Source organism: Lipophrys pholis, assembly GCF_963383615.2.
Source record: "Lipophrys pholis genome assembly, chromosome: 2".
In the NCBI taxonomy this organism is placed as follows: domain Eukaryota; kingdom Metazoa; phylum Chordata; class Actinopteri; order Blenniiformes; family Blenniidae; genus Lipophrys; species Lipophrys pholis.
The window spans coordinates 25,826,721-25,842,948 of NC_137636.1; the positions used below are offsets into that span (position 1 = coordinate 25,826,721).

General features: G+C 40.4%; 1 protein-coding gene across 1 annotated transcript in view; it reads left to right on the forward strand.

The window, feature by feature from the left end:
* ntrk3b (neurotrophic tyrosine kinase, receptor, type 3b) overlaps positions 1-16,228 on the forward strand; it is a 282,620-nt gene that overhangs the window by 159,022 nt on the left and 107,370 nt on the right. The window contains exons 8-10 of the mRNA XM_080490348.1: positions 2,137-2,436; positions 7,550-7,599; positions 10,911-11,013. Of these exons, the coding sequence (XP_080346474.1) occupies positions 2,137-2,436; positions 7,550-7,599; positions 10,911-11,013 (453 nt within the window). The remainder of the gene's footprint in view (positions 1-2,136; positions 2,437-7,549; positions 7,600-10,910; positions 11,014-16,228) is intronic.

A 16,228-nucleotide genomic window follows, 5' to 3' on the forward strand; every position in this document is an offset into this window, starting at 1 on the left:
AAGCCACACCTTTTCACAGTGCAATCACCCATCCATCAATCGTCTGGACCACGTTATCTAACTCAGGGTCACAGACGTTTTGAGCCACAGTTGGTGAAGGCAGGCGACACTCTGGACTGGAAATGTATCTGTCGACTGATTTCTCTGTCAATAAATCATTAAAATGTCATTGAGACCCAATTGAAAATGAAAAACACTCAGAACCAGTCAAAATGAACCACTATGTATTCGGGCTCAACATATTCCAAATAACTTTCCTTTTCCTGGAACGCAATTAGGCGCAGTTGTATCTTATTAGCATTGCTTACAGCACTGCTTTGTTATCCATCCATCCCCTTCCAGCCTCCCAACATGATGCCCTATTGGCCACAGCTGCATCTCAACACACTTTTCAGTGAAATTCATGAGCAGGAGAGTTGCTGGATATCCATGGTGAACAAGCCTGACTTAATCGAGCTGTACAAGCTCACCAAAACCCCCAAATAATTGATCATTTGTCTTAATATCCATCTCACGTACTTAAATGAAATACACATTCTATGTATTATTGCATTGATTGGAACAGCAGGTGAGGATTCACAGGGGTAGCCGAGTGAAAGCATAGACATGCAGCCCTGATCTCCTTGAATAAATAATATTCCCCATGCATGCCTGCAGACATTGTGGGCTTCATTGAGACCCAGCATGAAAGAAAGCAATAGTCGGGGTGGTGGGGGGATGTGCTGGTATGTAGAACTGACAGCAGGAGAGAGAGACAGCCAGGTAATAAATACCATGTGCCAAATGTTTCCTTTTCATGATGTAGCTGCAATAGCGACTCATAGCATAGACAAATCAGGAGATGAATTGTTTATGAAGTTTATCTGATGGTATTAAAGTGATAAATTACCTCTCAGCTTGGCGGCGGGGTGGATTCAGAGGTGTGTTACCTCATGTCAAGAGAGAAGCTCAGCGCTTGTTTATACAAAGGAAATTCTTCTGTCTATTTCAAGCAGGAGGAGTTCCTCGATCCGTTTGTTTTCCTCCCTCATCCAATACACAAGCAGCAATATCTAACACAAGGTAAAAAAAAAGACACATTGCCAGTCATTAGCAAGAAACCCACCTCTTAAATGTCAGCTTTCACAAAGTGAGTCTTGTATACATACACTACACACACCCACCAGGAGAGAGGGCTTGCCGAGACACATGACTGAGAAGATGAAAGGAGAATAAAGTGTACATGAAAACACACAACAGACCCGTGATGTTACAGCAGACATGAACTGCAACAAAGACATCAATGTGAATATGGAGATTCAATTCCTCGAATGTTAAACCATACAATTTACACATGACATGGTTGCCATTTGTGGTTCAAGCAACATGACAGATGGGCAGTTAAGACAACGAATGAAAGATAAAGGTTAATACAACACAAATCTAGGGCCGTGACAGGAGTAGACATTGGAATTATAAAAGATATAAAAACATAAGGCATATTCAAGAAAAATAGGCCAATATAATGAGTCACAAAATCTGCAGTTTAGATCTGGATTTGTTTGAATAATAAAAAACAAATATCAAAACTAGTCTACATCGTTAATAAAATGCTCTATAGTTGCTAATTTGAAAAATGCACTTTATTTTTTAAACGATACAGAAGTTGTAAGATTGAGGAGTTCTTGACGTTGAAAGGTCACATGCCCATCCATACCTTTTGTGTTTTACATTTCTTATCTGCAGCAACTACATGTGACATTCTCTACTCATGTGAAAACAGAAAAAGCCATCGTAGGACCTGATGATATATGTCAACAAATAAGACAAATGTTGAAGTAATACTGCTTAATACCTGCTCGTCTGGATTTACATGAGCGACAGGGAACATATAACATTGTAAGATACTAGCATTGACATTTTTTGCAAAACAATAAGACTCATACTGAGCCTATAGATAGTGAAGAGGTCTGGTAATTCATTCCTGCCTGTAATTGTTAAATTCATTGTTCACCGTTCAACCTTAGACCACCAAAGGATCCCTGTAATTTTGAAGCACGGATTTGTTCTGTGCCGTTTGATTCTGGAGCTTTTGTTCATAGAAGAACCAATAGTTTACATCCTGAAGTGTTTCTAATGTCTCCATCCTCATTGTAGTTCCTCCGGTCATCCTGAGACTGGCCGAGCCCGAGCAGCGGCTGGACACCTGCATCGAATTCACAGTCCGAGGTTACCCACACCCCAAGCTGCGCTGGTTCTACAAAAAAGAGGAAATTCTCCAGAACGACTACATCCGAACTGATATGGACTTCTACCAGGACTACCTTGAGGGCTGCCTGACTTTCCAGAATCCAACCCACATCAACAACGGCAACTACACACTGGAGGCCAGCAACCCTCTGGGAACAGTCACCAAGACTGTATACGGTCACTTCCTCGTGGCCCCCGATGACAATGGTGAGTTGATAGCTCCATCCTGTTAAGATATTGGTGGTTTGGGCGACGGTCTGCCAGCAGCTTGTAACACTGATTTCCCTATGATAAGATCGAGAAATATACTCATGGGAAAAATGACATTTATACAAGGGTTACGAGCACATTTCTTACCGCCTTCATTCTTCCGGATTTAAATAAGAATTGAGTCGCAGGAGAAAAGGAGAACGACTGCCAAGTAACTCTGTGACTCCCACAAGAGTTAGCATGGCCCACTTTCCAGGAATGAGCTTCACGGTTGTAACAAGTCTTTGACCGGTTGAATTCCTTGTTTTAATGACTTGTTGTGTGAACCACAGGTCCCGTTCAAGGCAGAGGAACGACTGGGAGCTCTTAGTTTTTTATTAAAATCTCCTTTCACAAGCAACTGATCCCTGCTGGCTGGATAGCCGCCAGGGTTCATCCACAGTTCAGTCAGGTAGATTGTTCACTCGCAGTTCATGCTGAGTTCACAAGGAAGGGGAATAAACCCACAAAGACTGGCAAATTTCTCCCTATGGTCAATATCCCAAGGTTAATACCTTGTGTCAATTTATTGACATAGCGTGACTTTCTCTGTCTTCTCTTTTGCAGACACAGTGGAACTAGGTGAGTGGTCCTGTATTTTAAACGCTACTTTTCAGCTTTGTTTTGCAGTGCTTGTTTGTTTCGCATCAATGTGTACACACACACACACACACACACACACACACACACACACACACACACACACACACACACACACACACCTTTTATTGGTTGACTACCACCAATGGTAACCATGGAGAAATTTGTTCACTTTGTGTCATGATCCATAAAAAGCGATTTGTGTTGCTGTTCAATGTTTAGATAGTGTTATTCATCTCCATGACGGCTTTCGACAAACTCTGTGCCTTGCTTAAGAGCACCCCAGGCTGTGTAGAGTGAGGGCAGAGATTTCCCTTTTCCCTTTTGAATCACGTCCCACTGTCACACAATCCAGCTGGGAGCCTTCGGGGCTTTTTGCAAGTTTTTTGTGGGTTGAGACTAAGACTTAAATTTGTTCTGTTTCTCAAAGGCTACAGGGTCCTGTTGCTGTACCTTTACTGTCTGCGCTCTAAACTCATGCAGCAGCATGCGTTTAGACTTTAGCAGACAAATCTCAACATTTCTTCCTCAATTTGGGGAATTTTGCCCCAATTGACATTAAAGTGATGCTTCTCCGTGTGTCTGTATTGACTGCTTGAATGCTTTGTAACCGGTAACTACTCAGAAATCTTTTTTTTTTTTTTTTTTTGTTGAGGCTATAGGTTCTGTATATAACACAGCTTCTGTTCATAGCACATATTCAGCATCAGGTTCATGAGAGTTTTTTGTGAAGAATTGCAAAAAGTTACCTCAAGCAACTTAAGCTCTATTGAGTGGAAACTCCATCATATGAAAATACAATCTGCTTTTTTTCCTCTTTAAGGTTTCAAGCTTGTTCTAAAATGAGAGACAAGTAAACGGATATGAGCTCTTAAAATCTGCAAATGATATAGAATAGGAGAATAGTGCCAAAAATGTCAAAGATAACTTTGTTTTTCTTACTACATTTGGATGAAAGAGAGCAGTTTGAGGTTTATTGTTTGAAATTACCAGAGAAAAAAGCCTTAACGCAGGGAGTTGCATAAATCAGGAGTGTACTCTTCTTTTAAAGCAAGTTAAGAACAAAAGAGAATAGCTAATGGTAGTCTAAACTCTGAATTGCATCTATGATCAGCACAGCAGGTAGATGTGTGAATGATTTTTTTTTTTTTTGGGAAACCTGTTGCTACGAAAAGAAGGAAGTCTTACAAAAAGGAGAAGATCAATTACAACTGCAAAAAAAAAAAAAGAATGAGCTCAGTGGCTCTGCATGCAAATGTCTGCAGCTAATGTTGCAACACATACATAATTGTGTGTTTGTAGGTAGCACTGTCAACATGCCCAGCTCTCCTTTCATGGCAGAAGCTACATAGGCTTGTTACAAGCAGGAGGTAAATTAAAAAGCACTACAAAGGGCTCATATGAGATGGGGATTTTTTTTATTATTATTTTTTTTTAAATGGATGATGAAAAACTGCTCTGGTGGAGCCACAGGAAATGAGAAAAGCCAGAAAATGAGCATAATAACCTGCATTAAAGCCAGGCAAGAATTAACATGCAACAAAGGCATTCGTCTGCTTGAACCCAAGCAGATATTCACCATTGGACATATCAGCTTTTAGTAATTCACTTTAATGAGGATGCTGCTTATTCTACCTTGATCTAAGGTAGACCACTGTGTGAACAAGCTGGTCCCTCACCTCGCTGGCTGATGTGTGGGACAGAACAGGTTCTTATTGTGGATTGTGCCAGTTCACACGCTACATAGCAGATCTCCTTTGTGTGGTGTGATCTCTGACCTTCATCCGAGCCTCCTTCCATCTCCATATGGGGATCATTCCTTCTAATCAGCCAGAGACTATAAAAGCTGCCCGGCAGCTGGGGATGGAGACGTATGGACATGAGCTTCACGTGCTGGTGAGCGAGGCAGGTGAGGGCCGAGGTGTTTAGAGTGTGAAACATTGCAGCGGCAGCAGAGGTGTGTGAGTGTGAGTTCGGCTGGCGAGAGGAGAGTCTGACAGGCTGACTGATACCAGCACAGCTGAGGAGAGAGGAGGAGAGGGGAGGGCACAGGGAGGAGAGAGGAAGGAGGGATGGCAGTCAGGGCTCTCACACTTCGGCACACTGTGCTTGTGTGGCTCAGCCACTGGCAGCCCGGCTACCATGTGGACATTAATTTGCCCACAATTACTGTGTGATGTCCTGGCTGGAGGCCGACGGGCTGGAGCTCCTCTCATCACACCAGTTCATGGCTCTATCTCCTGACACGCCCCCAAACCTCTGCTGGAAGCTGGAGCTCTGGTTTGCAGAGGTTTTACATGTTACACAAGATTAGAGCTACTGCAACAGAGAGAAAACAGACAGATAGGATGAGAATCAGCATTACTAAGATGTCATTGTTTTGATAAATTGATACAATAAACCAGGAGGTGCCAAAGCCTTGGCATTCTTTTTTTCTTGCCACTATATAAAATCATAACTTAACCATGTTGCAATCTACATACTTTCACGTTATGATATTTGTAATCTTAACATTTCATATGTAGTATGTTCTGAAAAGTACATTTTTAATCTAATGTGATTAAAAAAAAAAGGATAATCATGCTCAGTTATTTCCACTATATGATACATTACTTTGTTACAATGTGCCTCTAACTCATTTAACATAATGTCTTGCAGTCTAGCATTACATGTAAAATATGTTTCCAAAATACTAATCTCGTGTCGTAGTCAAAAATACTATAATTTGGTAAATATTACTGGGATGTGATATCTCTTGGTGTTTGACATTAGACCATAACCATTAGAACATGAACAATGCAATAATACGATAAAAAAATTCTGAACAGTATAGTTTCATATTATGTTGTCGTATCCCCTTGATACAGTCAAAGAAAGTTTCTTGTTAAGCTGTTTAAATCATTGATGTTAAACATGATAAATCTTCATAATACAATGCCGATTTATTGCGCATTGTTACAATCACAACACAATAAAGTTGTCATTGTTATATAGATTTAATGTTACCATATATTTTATTTTGTCTAGTTTATACTAAAGTGAAATGATGCATTGTTAGTAGAATACAGTATCTTTGCATTTTAACTGTGAAAAGGTTCCAAACCATCCTAAAAAAGGCATAAAAGGTGTTAAATTACTCTCTTGTTAAATGCTAAAGTATTAGAAATATATATTGTAAGCATGTGTTATTGTTACCAGGCATTTAATACCTCAGAATGGAGCTTAATGTTTTACATCAAAATGTGGATATCTTCGCTCTATAAAAAGATAATAGAATTTTATTACTTTATTAATTTCCACATTTAAGTGCAACAGATATACATCTTATTCGCATTAGAATATATCACTGGTGATATTTTATTTTTTTGATAATTTGACAGAGCTTTAAAATATAATGTTGTAAAAAGATTTCGATCCTCGTGTGAAGTTTGCCAGCATATAGTGAACACATTTCACTTCTTTATAATGATCTGAGCCAAAAATAAAATGTTCTCCTGGGAATTTGTGTGCTGGTCTGGCCGGTTTAATTGTACTTCATTTAACATTTGTGGCTCTCAGGTTTCCTCGGCTTCTTTTCTGTGTTACAGCTTGTACAATTGTGTATAATTAAAAACACAGCTTGTTTTAATCGTCCGGTCTCTTGTATGTGCGAGCACGAGCATGCCTTTGTGCAATCGTCTCTGGATCATTTTTGGGTTTTTTTCTGGAATAATGTCCTTGTTTTGTGTGACATTAATTTTCGGGTCAGAACTGGCTTCATGGTGAATTTCAAGCTTTTAGTGGAAACCTTTTGATTTGATTACGTGTTCAAGGCTGTGCAGGCCCATAACCAAAAGCCTCCTTTCAGCCTGCAGATGTGAAAACTGGACTGTTCATCAGTATTGTCCCAAGCTTTTTACGACATTTTCTGTTTGTGTCATTTCACTTCACAAATAAGGGCAATTTCAATCCATATCCAACATTTACTGCTGTTTTCAACCATTTATGTAAAAAGAGTAATACGCAAATGAATGATGCAGGATGGAATATATTCATCTCACAACATGACCTGATCTGAAAACATGAATAAAACCATTTAGCTTTGTTGATATGCTGAAAATATGCTCTCAATTATATACACAAGCGAGCACATCAGGTCAGTTAATTCTCGTCTGTTAGGCTGCGCGTTAACCCGTGTAAATGTTACACCATTTAACGGGATAATGGGCACATAAACAAGTTCATACAGTGGAATAAAGCCACTGTAAATAGTTTAAAAAGAGCTCATTCTATTGCGTCCACCATTTTGCACTTAAAGTATATTTTTCCCTGAGAATGCACAGCGTGAATGTGAAATAAAGTACAAAAAAAAACAAAAATTGAGGCCATTATTCCTATTTACAATAAGGGAGTGTGGGAGGAAACCACAGCCATTAGAGGTTCAGTCCTCTCTGAAGCCGCTGATGCCTGTTTGTGTGCTTGTGTGTTCCAGTGACGCCGGCAGACAGCGACTCAGGCCGGCCAGATGAAGACACGTTCGGGGTGAGTTTTCTCCTTAATGATGTTGATGAAACAGCTGCTAAAGACGCTGCCCCTGGTCTCGGCGGAGAGCCGTCGCGCATTTCAACACATGACTAAACTGCCTTTTATTTCGTCAAAGGGCCCTCGTAGGGGTGTATACTTTCTTTCCTTTGACACCACGAAAACTCTCCCAGAGTTGTGTATTTGCACACTAATGATGATGCTGATGATGTTAACGGCATCCTGCAGTGAGGTCTTTGAAAATGTTATGCAACGTGGAAGGGTTATTTTTTATTTATTTTTTTGGGTGCATTTTCTAAAAGTAATGCTGCTAATGTTTACAGCCATACTGCAGCACAGAGATGCCATTCATTAACCGATAAAACCCCAATCTCTCCGACACATACATGCCTCAGCTAAGTAATGTCCGCGATCATAAAGAGCTGAGGAAAAAGGGCCAGGGTCACACGCGCAGAGGGAAACTTGATGGCAGTGGTGGCCTAGAGTGTAGAGAAGCAGACTTGGCAGGTTCGATTCCGGCATACTGTGACCCTCTGAGGAAGACCCTTGACACCCCCATCGGCTCCGAGCACTATGATGTGGCTGCCCAACGTATCCTAGAAATAGAATGGGTAAATGCAGAAAAAAAAGAATTTCCCCAAGGGGAATAATATTTTGTTATTAGTTTAGTTTAACATTCCACAGAATTGAACTAGGTTTTTGTTTCTGTGCAGCATAGCAATGGTATAGTCAATTCTCAGAGAAATCTTGCCTCAATTTAGATAGTGTTGAATAGTAAAAAAAAAAGTATAGACCCAACATTTAGAGTTCAAAGTTTGTTTGAGTCATTTCAATAAAGTGGCAGCATGCAAGGATGTGAAACATAGAAGCATGAAGTGATGCTACATTAAATTTGTATTTTTTATTTTTTTATGTATTTGGTTGTATTTGTAGCATGTAGAAATATCTTCTATATTGTCATTATAGTTACTGTATTTTGTTCTAATTGTGGCAGAGCTTTTGGTCTTAACCCTTCCTTTAAAAGGGTTAATTGAGATTATTTACTTTATAAAACGTCAAAATGATTTCCTCACCAGCCATCTAGGACCAAATACTATTAATCCACCCAAAGACATCATGAAGTCAGGATTTTAAGCATCTGTATTTCTTGAGTGTCCTTCTTTTGAGAAATGGAGGATAGAAAATGTGCTGCTCGAAAATGACACACCTCCACAAGTCATTACTTTTGAACTATTATTGCCGGATGCTTGACATTTCCAGTAATTGTTAGAGACTTTTAGATTTTTTTTCTTTAAAAACGTTCTTATATCATCAGAATCAGGTCAATGTCTGATGGTCTTTTAAGGGAAAAAAAATTGTCATTTATGAATGATATGCCCTTTTTTTGACGTACCTACACGTTACACCTGGTATAGCTCACCAATCCATCACAAGACAATTAAGAGTCACTACTAAAACTGTCAGTTTTTGGACTCTAGAATAAAAGCAGAGTTCTTAAAGGAATGCGAGCAAAGGCAGAAGAGGCCCCAAGCTTGGATATTTTCAATATGAAATGGGAGAGTTAACCACTACATCATATTGTGGATATGGAGCTCAATAACAGCTAACAGTGTGTAAAACAATCTCTGTAAGTTTGATCTGCCTATAACGTTCAGCTTTAGTAATATATCAGAGGTTTAAATCTTCACTCCATTTAGATATGAAAGAAGAACGATTTGAGATTGAGATTTTGGGGCACTAATGTACAATATGAAAACTCCAATGTCATATGTTTGAAGTTAACACTAAGTGGACCTTCTGTCAGAAAGACTATGGAAAGTGTTGGAGCTACAATGTCTGGTTTTGATTGTTCTGGTCAGTCCTGAAGCTGTCAGCCAGTCAGAACAGTATACAGAATAGTATAGCGTATAGTCCAATATTAAACCAAAACCTGGGGGAAACATTAATCCCGATTAAGGCTGTTTTTGGTAGTTAAAGTTATGAATAAAATCTCCTTATGGATTTAAAGCCAGCAAATAAAATGTGTAAAAATGTAAAATACGGAGCCTTTAAAATACTTCCTTCCCCGGCAGACATGTTGAAATATGGAGGCAGGGATATCGCTGATATGATTAACAACATTAATAATAACCACTGTCATTGAGGTATGGCAGCTCCACTTCCCTCTGTATGTGTGTGTACTGGAGTCCCGATGTGCTCAGCCGAGTTATCTAAATAAAAGTGGACACTTGTTACTGTTTTTAATTAAACCTGTAATTTCTTTTTTTTTTTTTTTTTTAATGTTGGTGTTTGCTCATAAACAATATTAGATCTTTCCTGACTGTTATTTTACCATTATGGACCTCATTTCCCTTTCTGGTTGCCTCATTCACAAATAATATTTCATAATGCCCACGTATAAAACTCAACGCTTGAACTGCTCTGTAAAAAAAAAAAACCCTGGAGGTGCTATGTTGCTCTCTCCGTGTCCAGTGACCCCAAAACATGATTGAAATTCAGGGCCATGATGAAACTCCCCCCAAAAACTTTGTAATTCATACTTTTTTATTTTTTTCTTGTCAAAGTTAGTGTTTCTGTTTGTATTTGTACACACTGAAAACTGCCCTTCAAAGGGTGTGTTGGGGGGGGGGGGGGGGGGGGGGGGGGGGTTAGGTTGACAAACTCAGGTATTCATGCATATTTCTGCTGCAACAAGCTGAATTATAGGAATTATTATTTATATTATATATATAATTATTATTATTATTATTACACCTAATGTAAACATCCATCCATCATATCCTGGTTTATCGGTCGGATGTGTCAAAGACACTCACTATCATATCTGCAGGTAAGTACAGAGATACTGCCTAACCCTAAACGCATGTTCATAGACTTGAATACTCAAAGGAAGCACATGCAAACTCCACAAAGAAAACACCTGGATTCAAACAGTCTGGCTGTGAGAGAAAGCGACACAACGTTCAGTATTTTCTCCCCCTCCTCGCAGTGACAGTTTACATCAGGAAAAAAAAATGAGTTGGTCTGTAATGAGGATAAACCAGGATTTTCCAAAGCAGTCGCAGTTACTTAGCCTCACATCATACAGTAAGTCTGGCTGTAGATGAGAATCGTATTTAAATCACATCCTGTCAACAGGAATACATCACAAACGAGACAGGTGTTAAACTCTTCCCCGCGCCGATGCCGCCTGTAGTTGTGGCATAAACTCTGATTTTCTGTGTTTAAGGTGATCAGAAATCTGGAAGGGATTATGATGGCAACGCGTCCCTCTGATCTGGAGTCTGACACAGTATTTCATTTCTGCCCAGGTTTCCATCGCCGTGGGTTTGGCGGGCTTCGCTTGCGTCCTCCTCCTCGTTCTTTTTGTTCTCATCAACAAATACGGCCGGCGCTCCAAATTCGGTATGAAAGGTAAGTCTACACAGATAGCCAGACAGGCAGATAGGCGGCAAGACAGTCCGCTTTGTTTTTTTTACTTTTCCCGTCTTTCTGCAAGTTGCATCAGTGCGCTGGAGCCATTCCCCCAGCTAATCTCTCCTTCAGAACCTTTGTTCTCCTGAAAATGTACATGAGCAGCTACTGTAGAAGTCCTCGTTTTTAAGTGTGCGTTTACTGAACCACTGCTGCACTTTAGTCACATCCTCAAGAGGACTCATTTGGAAAAAATAATGTTGTTCTTCCCCTGTTGAACGGGACGATTAATGGTCTTGGTGGCTGTTTTGTGCTGCTGGGCGCTGCGGCTTGTACTGTGGCCGGCTTCCGCCTGCCGAAAAGGGTTACATCTGCAACCGCATGCACAGATATAGACCAACAGATCAATACTGAAAGATCCAAACACTTCATACATTCACTGCGTCTCGTCCGCAGAGCGATCCTGAATTAATTAGTGGACCCGGGGCTGTCGATCACGCTGAGGAATTGAATAGGATTAATGTGGCTTTTTGTGCACGCTGGGTCAGCTCCAGGTTTGGGTCTGTCTCTTGGCGTCGCAGAAACGTTGATGATGGGAGGAGAGCAGAGCGAGAAGCCCAGGGCTGGTTTAAACGTACAATGAAGGTCTCGACCTGGTGGCAGCATCCTCGCTTTTTCTTTTTCCTATCTCTGTCATCCCACTGCGTTCCCACTGTATGACCCCCACCGCAAACCATGCATGTTCTTCATTACACATTGTCAACATGCTGTAAAGTAGCATTAGCCACTGCCACCTTTTAATTAGCTACTTTACAGGATTAGAGTGCGTTACATACCTCGGTAAAGAACCCTCCGCTGTAATTATTTAGGGGTTGGCAATTATTGCATTGGCCTAAAGCTGGCTCTAATCAAGGATGAGTCTTGTAGTTAATGAGGCTTTACAAACCTGTTTGTAATATCATAGGAATTTCCTGCCACACTGGAAAACGGCTTCCACAGGCAGAAAGAAAAGTCACATCAGTCACCAGCTCTGATGACTAAATGAACGCGATCGTACAGGATTTCACTGCAGTTTGCTGGACGTAGGTTTAGGTGATGATGATGATGCTTTAGTTGTACGTTATTTCTTCTCATTTAAGGATCTTAATCCAATGAATAGAAAAACATTTCTTTCAGTATGACACCAGGTCAAAGGACCTACAGGGCAAGTTTTTTATCCCTGTCTCATATTAAATAATTGCTGATCTTGTTCTATAAAGTGAAATTATAAACTCAAAAAAAGAGTTTTGAGAGAATGAAAGTTTGAGCTTTTGTTAGCTGGTAAAACCTTGACTGAAATGAGCTTGTCAATGATTTCTATTTGAACTGCTCCATTTTATCTACAAAGCAATGAAGCTGCTGTCAAATTAGCACTTGCTGTTTCTGTGAGGGTCGCGAAATATATTGCAAACTTATTATTAATGCAATGGTGGACGGACTGAAATGATTATGTTTCATGCACTGTGCATTTATGCTCCGTAAGTTCCAAATGACATTTTGAATTTGGATACAACAGAAGAGTGTGGTGATCCACAAAATGTGTGTGATTAACAATTCATTTTTTTGTAATAGCTGACAGTGGTGAAATCACACTGTTAATTGGACATTAACATCATCTATGTACATGTTTTTCTTATTTACCATCAATCACATCATTACCACATATTGCATGTTCACCTAATATTGTGCATCCTTCCCACGTACGACTAAATGAACAGTGATGTGGAGTATAGAATATATATTACACACCAGTGCAGATGTGAAACTCTTGATTAAATAGCCAATGTGTTCATTCACACTTTGTTGGTTTCTGCTCTTGGAATACCTTTATATACTACAGGCTGGCTAATGGCTAATGCTTACACACTAAATGAACAACAGGGATACTTCTGGGTTTAATGACTCAAGGAACATGAGGAGATATGTTCTGCAAATGTCCAGCGTAATATTTGTTAGATTTTTGTACCGTCACTGTAAAGTGTTGCAGGATTTTGTGCAAGCTGGAAGGACTGATGCTTTAATTTATTGCATGCGAACTACTAACAAACTGCCATAAAGTGCTTTGCATTGTGTGTACATTGTTTTCTGTGTGTTTATCTCGTGCTTATTTCAATACATCTCGAAGTACTTTCTTCTAGTGCCATTTTCCAATGACTTTAACTAAAGATTCTGATCTTGAATCCTGGATAATTATAAGAAAGTGGTTTAAATTGAAGTACAGAAATGATTCAGACTTAAGTCATTAAAAGCTTCTCTAGAGGCGTCTCAGCACAAGAAAAAAGACTTTATGTGAACATGGCGTTTTTATTTAATTCAGCGTGTGCAGCAACTTAGAATCTGGATGAATTTGTGAGAAAAACGAAAACACAGTCTACCTCTTTCACTGGCAAATCAACAGAGAGGATTCACACTGCTGGCAACACTGTGAGCTTAGCATGTTTTGATGGTCCGAATCCTCCCCGAGCTGCAGGAGTTGACTCTTTGCCCTAAGGGTGGTTTCTTCCGGTGAGGAAGCAGAGACAGGGCAATGAAGAGTATTTATCTCGTCAATAGTGCGGTCAATTGTTGTGATGGATACCACACAGCTATAATTTCTTTAAATGTATTCATATTCTATCAAATCCCAGCCAGAACTCACTTGTCTGGTTTGCTTAAGAGACCCTCAGCATCTTCTGTTCAGAGATTGGAAAAGCATTGTGTCTCCAGTCGGAGCAAATCGAGCTCAAATCAAGGTAAGACTGAGTTTGATGAAAGGCTGTAATAGCTCTGTAATAGCGCAGGAGAAAGAGCCACTTAGAAGCTTCAGTAAATCACCAGGTGGAGCTGAAGGCGCTGATGAAATACGCGAGCTTCTTACGTGAACATCCGTGTTGCGTCGAGCATCTGCCGCCCGTAATGAAACTCCAGAGCTGTCTCTTTGTTGCCATGATGCTCGGCTCCATATCCTCATGTCATGATTAACAAACAGGACCACTGCTGCTGTGCGCTGCTCTCAGGTAGCAGTCTGTGTGGCCGAGCCGTCGGTGCATGAGGCAGCTGGCTCTGAATAGAGAATGCTACTGTCTGCCCCATCACCGTGAGTGATCGAAGGTATAAAAGACTTAAAGAGAGGTGATGTCGGTGTGGACTCTTTCAGGACCTCACGCTGGTCTCTACAAAGGCCTGATTTGTCCTGCCTGTGTGTGTGTGTGTGTGTGTGTGTGTGTGTGTGTGTGTGTGTGTGTGTGTGTGTGTGTGGTGTGTGGGTGTGTGGGTGTGTTGGTGTGGGTGTTTTTATCCTCCCACTCTTGTTCTGGAGAATCAGCTGGAAGGCTTGAAGAAGTCATTACCTTTGGATGGAGCCATAATGGATTTTCGCTCCACTAAATCACTGTGGCTCTTTTGGTTGTTGGGGTTTGATCACCGACCGTTTCTGGCCATTTAATAAAAACTCCACTTTTTTTTCCTCCTCTCTCTATTCTCTTTCTCTATCTCTCTCTTTTTTATGGTGTGTGTGTGTGTGTGTGTGTGTGTGTGTGTGTGTGTGTGTGTGTGTGTGTGTGTGTGTGTGTGTGTGTGTGTGTGTGTGTGTGTGTGTGTGTGTGTGTGTGTGTGTGTGTGTGTGTGTGTGTGTGTGTGTGTGTGTGTGTGTGTGTGTTGATTTGCTGGCACTTCAAGGCCCGCTGCCAGTTCCAGCCTCTGGCTGCTCTGCATTACAGCTCAGAGTGACACACTGCTGCTGACTTTATATGGTTATAATTGTGCGTTTATGAAAGATAGTGTGTGTGTGTATTCCACTCCTACTGCAGAGAACCTGTTGGTCTGATCAATATGTTGTCAACTTACCTTCTCGCCTAACACATCTTGCAGCCTAAGCATCGAGCTCATCTTTCAAATAGTGATTCACACCAGTGGGCTTTAAAGTGTCTTTCACACGGATTTTTGTGTCAGCAGTGGAATCAATAATGCTTCTTGAGAAAAAGACACTCTGCATGTTAGTAATAACTATTGCATCTCCCCTGTCATGTTTTTTTACCCCTCACCCCTCGCTGCCGTAAGTGCTGCAACAAAATGTATGTCATCTTGTCACCTTCCCCGTCGATGCTGAATGAAATAACCTAAAACAGAGGTAGAAATGTACAGGCTGCTTCAGATTGGACTTTCATACCTGCTTCATAAAGCAAAGACTAAAGAGGCTTCTTCATTTTGCTAAAGTCCATATTAACACTATATAATAACTAGTGCGGCATTATATTAGGTGAACGTTTGAGAATTGAGATAACAATGTGATTTCTAATAAATGCAACTTTAAGATTTGCTATTGAAGCTAGGCAGGCGAAGAAATATACATACAGATTTATTTTTTCTCCTCTGGCAGAGACAGTTGTCCAGTGTCAGGGTGAATCAGTGAGCGCATCACTCACTGCAGCGCTCCACATTATGGTCAGTAACATTATACAATAACCTGCATTAGCATCAACTGCTGTTTACCTGCGAGTTTAGTAGAAATACTGCAAGTTCAGCATCTGATTAAAGTCATTTTGTTCACCGACAGCTGTCTCCAGCGGAAGAAAACAATGTTAGAGATTATTTTGTTTTCTCTTCACAAAGCCAAACATGGTTTTCTTGCCTACAACAGGTGTGGATGGTAATAATCGTCGCCTGTGAAGAGCTTTAGCGTTGCTATTTGCAGCTTTATCCAAGCTTCGATCATCATTTGTAACTTCTGGCTCATTCTTTCCTCGAATGAAAAATAACAGTTTTCGCTTTTTTTTTTTTTTTTTTTATAACAATCAGTGATGGTAAAGTAGTTTTAAACAAAGATTCAAAAGTTAAACTTTAATATGCTTCTTATATCTGAAATGCTCTACAGTGCAGTAAGACAACATTCTGAACTCGTTCGTGGAGTCCCACCACACTTTGGGAATCAACGCCACATTGTGCTACATTCTGGGTATATCCGGGGCTCATCCACAATATTTGCTGGCAGCTGCTGTGTGTTTACATAAGAAGCAGATGATACAGGCGCTATTTCTGGCCACATTTCACTACACTCTCGGGTTTTGGACTGGAAACGTACAGTGAGCAAACAAACATGTCAGGAGGAAGTGACAGATGATGGAAGAAACAACTCCGAGAAACGCTGTTCGTCATCAGGACTGCAGAGATCACGGTTCTTTTAAATGAGCGAAACTTC